Genomic DNA, 15,799 nt, shown 5'->3' on the forward strand with positions numbered 1-15,799 from the left:
CCAGAAAATGCCAATTAGTGTTAAGTACAGAAAACAGACCAGTGGCTACTCGGGGATAGGGGCAAGGGAAAGGAAGGGGGGATGGGTGGAAAAGGAGCATGAGGAAACATTGGGGGATGGTGGATGTATTCATTTTCTTGATTGTGACGATGCTTTCATCAATGTATACATAATGTCTGACTCACTTAATTGTACATTTTAAATATGTGCAATTTACTGTAAGTCCATTGTACCTCAATAAAGCTATAAAGAAGAGTAAATAAAAAAAAAGAGAGTGGAAGAAAACACACCGTTTAAGAAGAAATATACAGGTGACCCATGAACAAAGTGGGGCTTAGCAGTGCCCACGGCTCATGCAGTTAAAAATCCAGATATAAATTTGACCCCTCCAAAACTTAACTGCTAATAGCCTACTGTTGCCTTATTGATAACACTAGAGGCCCAGTGCATGATTGAATCATGCATGTGTAGGGTCCCCTACATGCTTTCGCTTTTCGCGGTGGAGCTGGGTGCCTGTCCACTGGTGCACCAGGCCTTTCAGAAGCCTCCAGCTCGGCAGAAGCTTCTGAAAGGCCTGGTGCTGGAGCAGACAGGCACCCAGCTCCCCCACTTTTGATGGTCCGCGGCCGCTGAGGGGGGCTACCCTGCAGTTGAGAGGCGCAGGGGCCTGTCCCCTGCACCTCTCAACTGCAGGGTAGCCCCCCTCAGTGGCAGCGGATCCGTGCCTCTCAATGGCCGGATAGGCCACCCCAAGTCCCGCCCCCCAGCCTCCCGCCGCCCAATCGTGGGTGTAGCGGAGTGATGGTAATTTACATGTTACTCTATTATTAGATAGGATAAACAGTAAGTTAACAAACATGTATTTTATGCTTATTAGATACTGCACTCTTATACTAAAGTAAGCTGGAAAACAAATTTTATGAAGAAAATCATAAGGAAAATACATTACAGTATTATTGAAAAAAATCCATGTATAAGTAAACTCATGCCATTCAAAACCGGTGTTGTTCAAAGGTCAGTTGTCTTTATTTCCTTTAAATATTGTAGTCATTTCAGAATGATGGAATTACTGATATTTTTCATTTCCTTCATATAGTCCTCTGTATTTTTCATATTTTCTACCACAGCCATGTTATCTACTTAATTTTTAAATGAGAAATTTCACCCACAGATTCAGAGAATGCAAATAAAATAAAATCCCCTGTACCCATATTATACTTTAGAAATAATACATAGTCAATATTTTTGAAGAACTGATTGTATCTTTATCCCTGATTGTCTCTCTCTTTCCACGCTCCTTGATGTATTATTTAGTTGTCTATTCTATCCCTTTTTTGGGGCACACATTTGTGAGATTCATCTATGTTGATGTGTTTGTTTACTTTTTACTGCTGTGTGCCATTCATTGTATGACTGTACCACTGTTTTATCCATCCTCCTGTTAATGGAGGTTTGGGGGAGTTTTCAGCGGTCTTTTGTAAATTAAATTTTTATTTTTTGTCATTAAAAGCTGACTTGTTATTACCATTCTAATTCATGTCTCTGTGTCCACCCACAAGAACTTCCCTAGCTTTTTGCCTGGGAGTGGCGTTGTGGCTCTTCAGTTTTGCCAGATAATACCGAATTGTTTTATGAAGTGGCTGTACCAGTTTACACTCCCACAGTGTGTTAAGTGCTTGCTTTGTTCCCTTTCTCAACCACATTGAGACAATGTACAGTTTGTGCAGTATTTGTACTTAACCTGATTTTTTTTCTTTTCAACAATCTGGTGGGTGAGACATGGTACCCCATTGGGAGTTTAATTTATATTTCCTTCATTACTAATGATAGTGATCCTTTTATCATTCCTCTTCTGTGGGACGTCCATATAGGTCTTTCGCCTAGTTTTTATTGTTTTTAAAAATCTTTTAAAAATTGATTTCTAGAAGTCTCTGTATATGTATATTCTTTATATATATATGCTAGAGGCCTGATGCACGAAATTCATGCACGAGTAGGCCTTCCTTCCCCCGGCTGCCAGCACCAGCTTCCCTCTGGCACCCAGGCCTCCCTCGCAGCCCCGGCTTTGTCCAGTCTAATTAGCATGTTACCCTTTTATTATTATAGATTCTAGGTACTAATCCCTTGTCACTTATACATGTGGCAGATACCTTTATCCTAGTAAGTAGCCTGTCTTCCTACTTTCTTTATAGTGGTTTTCGATGGGCATACTCAGTGGTTTCATGGAGTTGAATATATCATCTTTCTCCTTACATTTAGTGCTCTTGGCATCTTATTTAACACATCTTTCCCTTCCCTGAGGTCATAACGATATAGTCCGATATTTTCTTCTAAAAGCTTTAAAATGTTGCTGTTACATATGTATGTCCTTAATCGTGTGAACATGATTTTTATATAATGTGAAGTGGAGGGATCTAGTTTACTTTATTTTTATTTTTTTGCCACATGGCTAATCTTTTTACCAGTATTTTTTAATTGAATATTCTGTTTTTCCTTGTATTGATCTGTGTCATATGTCAAGTTTCCATATGTGGTGTGTGTTTCTGCTGTTTTTTTCCTTGGGTTTCTTTGTGTACCTTTGCTGCAATCTTACTTACTTTGGTTGTATAAAGAGCCTCGCTACCTAAGAGAACAAATCACCCACCCACGCTTCTTTTAAAACTTTTTATTGTAGTATAATGTGTTATTTAAGTCTTAAGTATCTCTACAGTAATCCCCCGAGCTCACAAGTAATACTGAAGTTAGACTATCAGACTGTCGTTAGTTTTTGCAAATCCTGTCCTATCTCATTAGAGTTAATTTTAACTTGAAAAGCAAATACAGGATTTTCACTTTGGAGGGGGGGATATAGTTAAGATACTTGGGAAAATGTTCTTACTGGAAATAGCCAAGAATGCTGTATTTAAAAAAAAAATTAAGTGGTAGTTAAGGAATTGATATGTCAAAATCTAAGAGAAAGCTGAAACTCTGAAAGACTAAAGAGGGTGTTTGCTGAACTGGGTGGTTGGGGTGGTGGGGGACTTGATGGGCGTTGAGTAAGAACTTGGTGGATTTGCAGGATGGGAGGCATACTTAGAAGTCAGCACAGGGCTCAGTCAAGGTTCGCGTTAAACCAGAGACTGTCTGCCCATAATTCTAGGGTCCCAAATGTGTGTGCTTTCATGTAAAGGATGAAAACTCAGCCTACCTCCTTCAAGGATCTGCAGTGAAAGTTGCCTTGATGCCCAGTAAATCAGAGGGATAAGAAGCCAGACCTTAGGAAATTGCAGCCACCAGACCATGGGAGAAATTTACATCACAGTGGTGGTCATAAAAAATGTCAAAATGTGAATTTGTAAAATTCATGTTTTGGGGAGATATAATGCCCATACCATAAAATTCATACCATAAAAGTGTACAATTTAGTGGGTTTTCTACCCACAAAGTTGTGCAACTGTCATCACTATCTAATTCCAAAATATTTTCATCATCCTGGAAAGAAACCATGTACCATTAGCAGTCACTCATTTCTTCCCTTCCCCAAGCCTCAGGCAGTCACTAATCGACATTCTGTCTCTGGATTTGCTCATTCTGGGCATCTCCTATGAATGAAATCATACAATATGTGGTCTTTTGTTTCTTGCTTTGTTCACTTAGTGTAATGTTTTTGAGGTTTATTCATGTTGTTGCATGAATTAGCACTTTATTCCTTTTAATACCTGAATAATATTCCATTGTATAAATATTCTACATTTTGTTTTTCTATTCATTAGAAATGGACAGTTGGGTTGTAATTACTTTTTGGCTATTATGAGTAATGTGCTATGAACATTTGTGTGGAAATACATTTTTCAATCTCATAGGTATATTTAGGAGTGGAATTCCTGGGTCATATGGTAACTCTGTGTTTACGTTTTAAAGGAACTACCAAACTGTTTTTCTTTTATTGTTTATTTAAAATTTCTACTTAATTTTCTTCTCAAATCTTGAATTTCTTCCAATTCCTCAGAATTATTTTTCCTTTTAATTGAATTTATTGGGGTGACACTGGCTAACAAAACCATACAGGTTTCAGGTGCACAATTCTACAACACATCATCTGTACACTGTTCTGTGTGTTCACCACTCCAAGTCAAGCCTCCATCCATCACCAGCTACCAAATTGTTTTTCCAAAGCAGCTGCACCATTTTTCATTCCCACCAACAATGTATGAGGGTTCCAGTTTCCGCACATCCTTGCCAACATTATCTTTTTTACCATATCCATCCTAGTGTGTGTCAAGTGGTATCTCATTGTGTTTCTGGTTTGCATTTCCCTAATGACTCATGATGTTGAGACCTTTTCATGTGTTTATTGGACATGTGTCCATCTTCTTTGAAGAAATGGCTATGTACATCCTTTGCCCATTTTCAAATTGGGTTATTTGTGAAAGCATGAAGTTAAAACCATCTGTAAGCAAATGCAAATATTCTCTGTAGGAGTATACTTGCATCTTTGATTTAAAGTTTTGAAGTCAGTGAATAATTTATTGTCAAAGATAACCCAAGTACACAAGGAAATAAGACAACCTGAGCAAGAATCAGCAGAAACAATAGGTAATTAGAAGTAAACTTATAAAAGCTTTGTGTATTGGAATTACCAGTCACAGATTATTAAAACAACTACAATGGGCTATTTTACATATATAATAGACAAGTTTAAAAAACAGATTCAGGGAGCAGGAGGCTTAAAAGTGAGAGAGATACAGAGCTGGTTTAAAAAGAACAGTGTAATTGCTACTCATGAAAAATGCAGTAATAAAAAATCAAAATTCATTTGTTGAGTTTAACCACTGATTAGGCAATTAAGCAAACCCCAAGAATCAATGAACTAGGATATAGGTCAGAATAAATCATTCAGAATACAGCTCAAAAAGACAAAAGGAAAAGAGAAAAATTAAGAGACATGGAAATTAGAATGATCAGAATGAGAAATTATAGTGAGAAAGTCTAATAAATTGAGAGTAGGCAAAGCAATATTTAAAAAGAGAATGAATGAAGATTTTTAGTATTGGAAAATCTACTGGTGGAAAGACATCAATCCACAGATAGGTTATTCCTTGATTACTGAGTAGTATTTCATTGTATAGATTTTATATAATGTGTTTATAACCTGTTGATGGAGATGTGATAGCTTTTTACTATTTCAAATAGAGCTGCTATGAACAGCAGTGTACACATCTTTGTGTGGATATAGAATTTCTTTTTCGTTGAGTATATTTACCCAAGGAATTGAATGTCTAGATCATATGGTAGATGTATGTTTAAGTTAAGAAACTGCCAAACCATTTTATATTGCCACCATTGGAATATGAGAGTTCTACTTGTTCTGCACAGTTGTAAGCACTTGAATGGCCAGTCTTTGCAATTTTATCCTTTTTAATAAATAAGTACTATCTCATTGTAGTTTTAATTTGCATTTTCCTAATGACTAAGAAGTGTTGAACATACTTTCATGTGCTATTTTGTGCTATTTTGTCTACTTATATATTTCTTTAGAGAAGTGTCTATTCAAATTCTTTGTCTATTTTTAAATTGTGATATTTTTCTTTTATTATTGAGTTGTAATAGGCCTTTATATATTCTGGATATAAGCTCGTTCTTGGATTTATCATTTGCAAATATTTTCTCCCAGTCTCTGAGTTGCTTTTCACTTTCTTGATGGTGTCATTTGAAGCACAAAGTTTTAAATTCTGATTACATTTAATATATCAAAAAAAAATTTTATTGCTATGCTTTTGGTGTCATATCTAAGAAATCAGTGCTTAATCCATGTTTATAAAGAATAATTACTTCTGTGTTTTCTTCTAGGAGTTTTATAATTGTAGCTCATATATATATGCAATCAGTTTTTTTTTAATAATTTTTTATTGTTCAGATTATTACAATTGTTCCTCTTTTTTTTCCCCATAGCTCCCCTCCACCCGGTTCCCACCCCACCCTCTGCCCTTACCCCCTACCACTGTCCTCATCCATAGGTGTACGATTTATGTCCAGTCTCTTCCCACATCCCTTCCCCCCCGAAAATTGTCAGTCCACTCCCTTTCTATGCCCCTGATTCTATTATATTCACAGGTTTATTCTGTTCATCAGATTTTTTATTCACTTGATTTTTAGATTCACTTATTGATAGATACGTATTTGTTGTTCATAATTTTTATCTTTACCTTTTTCTTCTTCTTCCTCTTCTTAAAGAATACCTTTCAGCATTTCATATAATACTGGTTTGGTGGTGATGAACTCCTTTAGCTTGTTCTTATCTGTGAAGCTCTTTATCTGCCCTTCAATTCTGAATGATAGCTTTGCTGGGTAGAGTAATCTTGGTAGTAGGTTCTTGCTATTTATCACTTTGAATATTTCTTGCCACTCCCATCTGGCCTGCATAGTTTCTGTTGAGAAATCAGCTGACAATCATATGGGGGCTCCCTTGTAGGTAACTAACTGTTTTTCTCTTGCTGCTTTTACTATTCTCTCTTTGTCTTTTGCTCTTGGCATTTTAATTATGACGTGTCTTGGTATGATCCTCTTTGGATTCCTTTTGTTTGGGGTTCTCTGCGCTTCCTGGACTTGTAAGTCTATTTCTTTCACCAGGTGGGGGAAGTTTTCTGTCATTATTTCTTCAAATAGGTTTTCAGTATCTTGCTCTCTCTCTTCTTCTGGCACCCATAATTCAAGGGTGCACTTGAAGTTGTCCCAGAGCCTACGTACACTATCTTCATATCTTTGGATTCTTTTTTTCTTTTTGCTTTTCCAGTTGGGTGTTTTTTGCTTCTTTGTATTTCAGATCTTTGACTTGATTCTTGAGATCCTGTAGTCTGCTGTTGGATCTCTGTATATTATTTTTTATTTCAGTCAGTGTATGCTTAATTTCTAGTTGGTCCTTTTTCATATCCTCGAGGGTCTCACTAAATTTATCAGCCTTTTCTAAAAATTTTTTGAAAAACCTTATAACTGTGGTTTTGAACTCTATATCTAGTCGTTTGCTTTCCTCCATTTCTTTCATTTGTGACCTGTTTCTTTGTCTCCACATTTTGGCTGCTGCCCTGAGTTGATAGAGTGGCTTTGTGTGCTAGGTGTCCTATAGGGCCCAGTGGCTCAGCCTCCCCAGTTACCTGAGGTGGACACTCTTGGTGCACCCCTTTGTGGTGCAGTCTTGTTGTAGTTAAGCCTTGATTGTTGTTGGTATCACTGGGAGGAATTGACTCCAGGCCCATTGGCTGTGAGGATCAGCTGTGTCTATGACAGGAGAACTTCTGTGCTGGAGACACCCTTATGAGACAAGACTTGCTTCAATGGGGCTTTGGTGCTCACTGAGTCTGCCCCCTGAGTATGTCCCTTATGGATCTGAGGAGTTGTAATCTGGATGGTCCCACTCTGACTCCTGGGTACACTGGCTCTTGGATCTCCAAGGAAGTGCTAATTTAGCTCTGCCTGAGGCCACCCAGCAGGAGCTACAGAGAGATCTGCAGATTCCTCTTCTTTTTTTGGGGTTTGGAGGTGCCCAGATGAGGCCCAGCTGTGAAGAAATGCAAGCTGCTGTGGGGCCTTGGGCCTTCTTTTGGATGTTCTGGGTCTCACTGACTCAGCTGCAGTTTGTTAGGTAAGTTTAGAATTCAAAGGACCAGACCATTCATATGCAAAAGTCTCTGTGCTCAGCTTGGATGGGGCAGAGTCTCAGGGCGGAGCAAACAGCAATGGCTTCGTGGGGCGGAATCTCAGGATGGAGCAAACAGCAATGGCTTCCCGTCAGCCCTGCCCTAAGAGGCCCCTGGGTCTCAGTGTCCCATGGTAATCACTGCAAGCACCTCTGAGAGAAAGCCGCCCTTGAGTTTCACCTGCTGCCAGACAGTCCAGTTTCTCCCCATATGAGTCTGGGTCCCCAGAGTCTCACCCAGAACTGTAGTTCAGAGCCTCCCTCCCGCTTGAAAAAGCCAGCTGTGTACTCAGTTGCCAGCCCTCTCCATGCACGCGCCTCCGTACCTCTGCCTTCTGCAGCTCCTGTGAGTCTCAGTGTGCTTTTCTCTTTCCTTCTAGTTGTAGAATTTCCACTCAGCCAGCCTTCCTGTGGTTCTGGATGATGTCCGTTTTGTCTTTTAGTTGTAGTTTTGAAATTGTTGTGCGAAGCAGCAATTTAGGTGTTTACCTATGCCGCCATCTTGGTTTCTCCTAGGCGATCAGTTTTGAGTTAATTTTTATTTGCAGTATGTGGTAGTTATCCAGTTTCTTTCTTTCATTTTTTTTTTTTTTGTTTGCATGTAGATATCCAGTTGTCCCAGCACCATCTGTTGTAAAGACTATTCTTTTCTCTTTAAAATTTCTTGGCACCTTGTTAAAAATTGATTGACCATAAATGTAAGGGCTTATTTTTAGGCTCTCATTTTTATTTCATTGATTCATATGTCTTTCTTATTCCGATATCACAGCCTTAATTATTTTAGCTTTGTAGTAAATTTTGAGAAGTATATCTTCCAACTTTGTTCTTTTTTTCAAGATTGTTTTGGCTGCTCTGTGTCTTTTGCATTTCCATATGAATTTTAGGATCTCTTTCTAGAAAGAAACTGGAAAGGATTGTGTTAAATCTGTAGAAAATTTGGGGAGTGTTGCCATCTTAATAATATTATATCTTCCAACCTGTGAACATGGGATATATTTTCATTTATTGATGGCTTCTTTAATATCTTTCAGTAATATTTTATAGTTTTCAGTGTACAAGTTTTTCACTTCTCTTTTTAAAGTATTCCTAAATATTTTAGGGTTTGTCTTAGATGTTTTTATGAATGAAATGATTTTCTTCATTTCAGTTTTAGATTGTTCATTTTTAGTGTATAGAAATACAGGTTGGGACAAAAGTAGGTTTACAGTTGTTCATATGGAAAATAATACAATAAATAATAATACAAGAATAAACTCTGTGTTCCACATACTCACAACTGTAAGCCTACTTTTGCCTCACCCTATAGAATTAATTTTTGTATATCAACCTTATGCTTTGAAAACTGAACGCAACTTGTTTATTGCTTCTACTAGTTTTTAGTGGATTCCTTTGCTCTTTTTATTTGCAAGGTCAAGTTGTCTGTAAATAAAGAATTTTATTTCTTTGTTTCTTTATTTCTAGTATGTATGCCCTTTACATCTTTCTAGTCTAATTGTGCTAGCTGGAATCTACAGGACAGTGTTGAACAGAAGTTGGTGAGTAGACATCCTTGTCTTGTGCTTAGGCTCAGAGGGAAAGGATTCAGTCTTTCAGCAGCTACTGTGATGTTAGCTGTAGGTTTTTCATAGATGCTCTTGTTTTTGTTGAGAAGATTCTCTTCTATTCCTTGTTTGATCTTCCTTTCTTTCTTCCTTCCTTCCTTCCTTCTTTCCTTCCTTCCTTCCTTCCTTCCTTCCTTCCTCCCCCCTCCCTCCCTCCCTCCCTCCCTCCCTCCCTCCCTCCCTCCCTTCCTTCCTTCCTTCCTTCCTTCCTTCCTTCCTTCCTTCCTTCCTTCCTTCCTTCCTTCCTTCCTTCTTTCCTTCCTTTCTGCATGAAAGAGTATTGGAATTTTCAGATTTTTAAGAAAATATTTGAGATGATCATGTAGTTTGTTTGTTTTTTTTTAAATATATTTTATTGATTTTTTACAGAGAGGAAGGGAGAGGGTTAGAGTTAGAAACATCGATGAGAGAGAAACATTGATCAGCTGCCTCCTGCACACCCCCCATTGGGGATGTGCCCACAACCATGGCACATGCCCTTGACCAGAATTGAACCTGGGACCTTTCAGTCCGCAGACCGACGCTCTATCCACTGAGCCAAACCGGTTTTGGCTGATCATGTAGTTTTTGTTGATTGTTATGTAACTAGAGGCCAGTGCACGAAATTCATGTATGGGGGGGTGGGTCCCTCAACCCTACCTGTACCCTCTCCAATCCGGGAGCCCTGATGGCTTAGGCCCACTCCCCGTGGTTCTCTGCTCTCTGCAGGACCTGGCCACTCTGCGCCCACTGCCCAGAGGCTCTCCACGGCCCAGAGGCCCTCTGCGACCGGGGCAGGATGCTCGCCTCGTCACCGCAGCGACAAAGCAAGCGTCCTGTCCCGGCTGCTCCGCGCCCACTGCCCAGAGGCCCTCCGTGGCCGAGGCGGAACGCTTGCCTCATTGCCACGGTGACAAAGCAAGCATTCCGCCAGGCCACTCACGCTGCCCACTCTCAGTGGCTGCCCCCCCAGGACTGGGGGACTCCGGCGGGGCTGAGGGGACTCGGCGCTGCCATCTTGTGACTATGGGTGCCGCCATATTTGTGATGGAGTGATGGTTAATTTGCATATTACCCTTTTATTAGATAGGATGTATTACATGAATTGATATTCAGATGTTAAGATAGCCTTGCAATCCTAGGATAAGTCTCGCTTGGTTATGATATATAATTCTACTCATACTAGAGGCCTGGCGCATGAAATTTCATGCACAGGTATGGTCCCTAGGCCTGGCCTGTGATCAGGGTCATCTTCCCTGGCTGCCGGCAGCTGGCCCTGCCCCCTGCCACCCCCACCCCCGGTTCCCCATTCACCATCAGGCGATTGGAGCCTGCTGGCCGGGGGGAAGAAACAGAGAGGTTGGCCGTTCCTGCCTGCTCGCTGGCCCCATCCCCTGACACTGGTCGCCCTCTGTGTGTGGGGCAACCAGCAGGCGGGGGCCTTGGCCTGGTGCTGCCCATGTCCGCCGCCACCCACCCGCGGTTCCCTTTTTGCCATCGGGCAATCGGAGCCTGCCGGCTGGGGGAAGGGACTGAGAGGTTGGCCAGTAGCTCCTGTGTTGAGCGTGTGCCTCCTAGTGGTCAGTGTGTGTCATAGAAACCAGTCATTCCACCGTTCAGTCGATTTGCATATTACCCTTTTATTATATAGGATGTTTCTGGATTCTGTTTGCTAGTATTTTGTTGAGGATTTTTGTGTCTATATTCATGAGTGTCTATATTTAAAGTATATTTCTTATAGCCAGCATATATACTTGGGTCATGCTTTTTGATCCAGTCTTAGCAATCTCTGCCTTTTAATTGGCATATTTAAAGCATTTACACTTAATGTGATTATTGACATAGTTAGGTTTAAATGTATCATTTTGCTATTTCCTATTCATCCCACCTGTTTTTGTGTTCCACCTGCTGTATAATCTTGCTATTTGTTTACTGTTCACCCCAGTTATTCTTTATCTCCTCTCCCTTTTTCTGCTTTACATTAAAATTTTTTTTCTTTAATTCCGTTTGATCAACTTTTTGGCTTATTAGTTAAACCCCTCTTTTCTTATTTAGTGGTTGCTTTACGGTTTACAGGGCATATCTTCAGCTTTGCAGACTGTTGTAGACACGTTGTGTGCACAGATGCTGGCTGAGGTCGCCCACTGGTGTGGCAGGGCAGAATCAGCTTTGGAGAGGTCGTCAGGGAAATGCTAGGGGGATGAACAGTATTTGCAAGGTTAATGGAGAGTCAGAAATGGCGCCTGCCAGCATCAGACCAGTTAGGTGGAAAGAGAGCAAAACAATGGGGGGAAAGTGGCGCCCACCAGCACTTTGGACTCTGGAGAAAGATCCCTGCCCCTCCAGCACATGCCTTAAAGTTGGTCAACGTATCTATCACCTTCATCTATGACACAGGTGCTTTTCAAACTGCTGCCTCCGTGCTGGAAAGAGCACCGCCCTTTGGCTCACCCAGAATAAGTCTTGCTGGTTTTCAAAGCCAGACTCTACAGAGGCTCCTCTTACTGGTGCAGGTCCCCCAGGCTGAGGCTTGGACCCCTCGCTCTTGGTGGGGGACCTCTGTAGTTGTGATATCCCTCCCACTTGTGAGCCCCCACACGGGGAAGGGAGATTAGGGTGGGCCCTGACTAGACTGAGCCTCTGCCCCTCCTACCCGTCTCAGTGTGGCTTTTTCTTTATATGCGTAGTTGTGGAAAATCTGTTCTGCTAGTCCTCAGGTTGTTTTCTGAGATAGCTGTTCTGTGTGCAGTTGTAGTTTTGGTGTCAATGAGAGGAGGAGCTCAGGATCTTCCTAATTTGCCACCTTGAACCCAAAAGCCAGAGGGAGTCTTCTTCTTGAATGCCCATTTAACTTGTCCATGAAATGTGCCTTGTGATTGGCGCACTGTTCCTACAACAAATGTATCTCCTTATACCGTCTTACATTTCTGGTAAATTTAACAGACTCCCTTTATTTTCAACATATCTTATTTGTGACTTAGATGGGGTTGCATGTATGTGTTACAGTATTTAAGGTATATTTTTCTGTTAGTGTAATCCTGAGCATTAAGCTAACTCATAAAGTATGAAATTATTTGTTTATTGGCCTCCATTATAAGGTCTTTGGGTTACTAAAAGAATTGATTTGGAGCAAGTGAATTTTTTTCACACTTTTTTATGAGGGCCATTTTATGTTTCAAATTTTGCTTGGACAACAATTTAGATATATGAGGCCAAAGAGAAAATTGAGAGTGGGGATTTTCTTTTTTTCAGATTTAACATTGAGATTGTTCAATTCCATTTTTATTAACTTACTAGAGGCCCGGTGCACGAAATTCGTGCACGGAGGGGGATTGTCCCTCAGCCCAGCCTGTACCCTCTCCAATATGGGACCCCTCAAGGGATGTCCGACTGCCCGTTTAGGCCCAATCCCACCGTGGGATCGGGCCTAAACGGGCAGTCGGACATCCCTCTCACAATCCAGGACTGCTGGCTCCCAACTGCTTGCCTGCCTGCCTTCCTGATTGCCCCTAACTGCTTCTGTCTGCCAGCCTGATCACCCCCTAACCACTCTGCTGCCAGCCTGTTTGCCCCCAACTTCCCTCCTCTGCTGGCCTGGTCACCCCTAACTGCCCTCTCCTGCAGGGTTGATCACCTCCAACTGCCCTCCCTTACAGGCTTGGTCCCTCTCAACTGCCCTCCCTTGCAGGCAGGGTGCCTCCCAACTGCCCTCCCTTGCAGGCCGGGTGCCTCCCAACTGCCCTCTCCTGCTGGCCATCTTGTAGTGGCCATCTTGTGTCCACATGGGGGCAGGATCTTTGACCACATAGGGGCAGCTATATTGTGTGTTGCAGTGATGATCAGTCTGCATATTACTCTTTTATTAGATAGGATAGATGCCTGGTACAGGGGTGGGGGCCAGCTGGTTTGCCCTGAAGGGCGTCCCGGATCAGGCAGGGGTTCCCTTGGGGTGTGGGGCGGCCTGAGCGAGGGGCCTGTGGTGGTTTGCAGGCCGGCCATGTCCCCTGGCAACCCAAGCAGAGGCCCTGGTATCTGGAATTTATTTTCCTTCTACAATTGAAACTTTGTAGCCTGGAGCGGAGCCAAGCCTGGGGCTCCCTCCGAGGCCAAGGCCGGCAGCCATTTGTGTTGGGGTTATAATTGAAACTTTGTTGTCTTAAGCGGGTGGGCCCGGCCAGGGTGTGCGGAAAGCTTTGCTTCCCCTGTTGCTGGCGGCAACCCTGGCCTGCTCTCTCAAGCTCCATTCTGCCGCCATTTGTTTGAATTTGTTTACCTTCTATAATTGAAACTCTGTAGCTTGAGTGGAGGCTTAGGCCTGGCAAGGGCAGGCGGAAAGCTTGGCTTCCTCTGTTACCTAGGAAACCTTGCTCTCTGTGGCTGTAGCCATCTTGGTTTGGGTTAATTTGCATACTCACTCTGATTGGATGGTGGGCGTGGCTTGTGGGTGTGTCGGAGGTATGGTCAATTTGCATATTTGTCTATTATTAGATAGGATAAGGAGCCCAGGTTATAAAAATTACAAATAGGAAGAAAAATCTGCCTTCCTCTAAACATTTGAACATCTTAGAAAGACAGATAATTTGATTTATTTAGTGATACCTAATGGCATTAAGCACGATTATTTTAACTTGTTTTCTTTTCTACCAACAGATTAATATTAAAGTTGGAAGTGTGCATCTTTTGCTGGATATTGGAAATTGAGTGTAATGGCAACAGAATTTATAAAGAGTTGCTGTAGAGGATGTTTCTATGGTGAAACAGAAAAGCCCAACTGTGAGTTTCATTTTATGACTTCAACAAACATTTATTTAATGTCCCCTTACTTGTGGCATTTTGTAATATAAAAATAAATGAGACATATTCCCTAGCTGCACGAGGGAGGCAGAAACATAAATATAAGGCACGCTAGGTAAATATTAAAATACCCGGGGTATAGGGCGGAGAGATGAATTCAACCCAGGAGGCACCCTGGGACAATCCCACAAAGAAGATGGCATTTGGTATGGAAGTATGAAGAGGATGTTAGCAAGCTGAATGGGAAGAAGGAAGTAAGGGAAGAGGAGGATTGGACATGAGTATTACAGATGGATTAACTCTGGGTGTCCCTTACCTCCCCCCTAACTCACTCATTTTAGGAATCATGTATCGTTCTATCAAACAAAGTGGGTCAGAGAAGCTAGCACAAGGAGAGATGCTATCATGTTAGGGTCAGTGTACTGGTATATTTTATTTTGTGATTTGGTGAAGAGACCTAAGTTTAGGTTTTTCAGAATTGTTTTATGTATTTAAGACTGATGTAACTATTAGTGTTGACAAGAAGAATTGCTTTGTTGAGAGTAGTTTTAAATGACTAGATTTTACTTAAAAGTATTGTGCAATTAACTTCAAAATAAACTTGTTTTTCCATGTATGAACTCTTGTGGGAATGAGTCTTTAAAACCTCCTTTAACCATTACGATGTTAATATACTTTGGCAGTAGTATATTAATTGCTTGAATATTGGCTGGACAGAATTAATGTAGAGTCCAGAAGTGCTTGGTAGGACCCAAGAGTAGTTTATGTATCAGCCGTTTCTTCTGAAATGATTGAATAAGCACCAAAGCATGTTAGGTTTAGATTTTTATATATAAATCTGAATACATATTTATGATTTTTTTTTTCTTTTTCTTTCCCTTCTTTTCTATGCAGTTTCCGTGGAAACTGACTTTAAAACAGGAGTCTCTAGTAGTCAAAATACTGCCGTCTGTGTACCTCCACTGGCTTCTGTGTGTGTGAAGCCTCAGGTTGGCTGTACTGAGGATTATTTACTTTCCAAGTTACCATCTGATGGCAAACAAGTACCATTTGTGGTGCCCAAGTTTAAGTTGTCTTATGTTCAGCCCAGGACGCAAGGAACTCCTTCACATCTAGAGGAACTTGAAGGTAAACAAGAAAATTCCAGGGTTTAAAAATCAGCATGTAGCCTTTCAATGTTGTTATTGCTCTATTTAACATAAAGGTATATCTTTTACCCACAAATTTTACGTTTTGCTCTTTCTGTAGAGGAACTTAACGTATAGTATTTTTGAAAGCTCTCATTATGAAATCTGACCATAATACAACACATTTGTATCTATATTTGGCCTTTTTCAAAGGAGTAATCTCTATATATAAAAGGCTGAGTGACCAACTGTACATACGTCCAACCAACTGACTTGCACATGCGCTATACATATAAAGCTCTCACTGGCGCCAATCGCACGTGACTGACCGTCTGGTACATATGATGCGCACTGGCAATTTAAAAATAACTGTTGACTCGCGCATACGTGATATATATTAAAATATTTTGTATTTTAATTTTATAATACTACTAGAGGCCTGGTGCAGGAAATTTGTGCATGAGGGGGCAGGGTGTCCCTCAGCCCAGCCTGCACCCTCTCCAATCTGGGACCCCTTGAAGGATGTCCGACTGCCCGTTTAGGCCCAATCCTGGCTCCCAACTGCTCACCTGCCTGCCTGCCTGATTTCCCCTAAATGCTTCTGCCTGCCAGCCTGATCACCCCCT

At 41.3% G+C, this 15,799-nt stretch overlaps 1 protein-coding gene across 3 annotated transcripts in view; it reads left to right on the forward strand.

The window, feature by feature from the left end:
* The window catches only part of TC2N (tandem C2 domains, nuclear), a 42,212-nt gene that overhangs the window by 3,021 nt on the left and 23,392 nt on the right, over positions 1-15,799 (forward strand). For 2 of the 3 annotated variants that reach the window (XM_028155925.2, XM_028155926.2), the window contains exons 2-3: positions 13,903-14,025; positions 14,941-15,174. In XM_028155925.2, coding sequence (XP_028011726.2) covers positions 13,959-14,025; positions 14,941-15,174 — 301 coding nt within the window. In that variant the 5' untranslated portion in view covers positions 13,903-13,958. Of the gene's footprint in view, positions 1-993; positions 1,015-13,902; positions 14,026-14,940; positions 15,175-15,799 lie in introns of those variants that run through there. The other variant, XM_054715825.1, reaches the window with a different exon arrangement.

The sequence above is a fragment of the Eptesicus fuscus genome, chromosome 5 (genome assembly GCF_027574615.1).
Source record: "Eptesicus fuscus isolate TK198812 chromosome 5, DD_ASM_mEF_20220401, whole genome shotgun sequence".
NCBI lineage: Eukaryota > Metazoa > Chordata > Mammalia > Chiroptera > Vespertilionidae > Eptesicus > Eptesicus fuscus.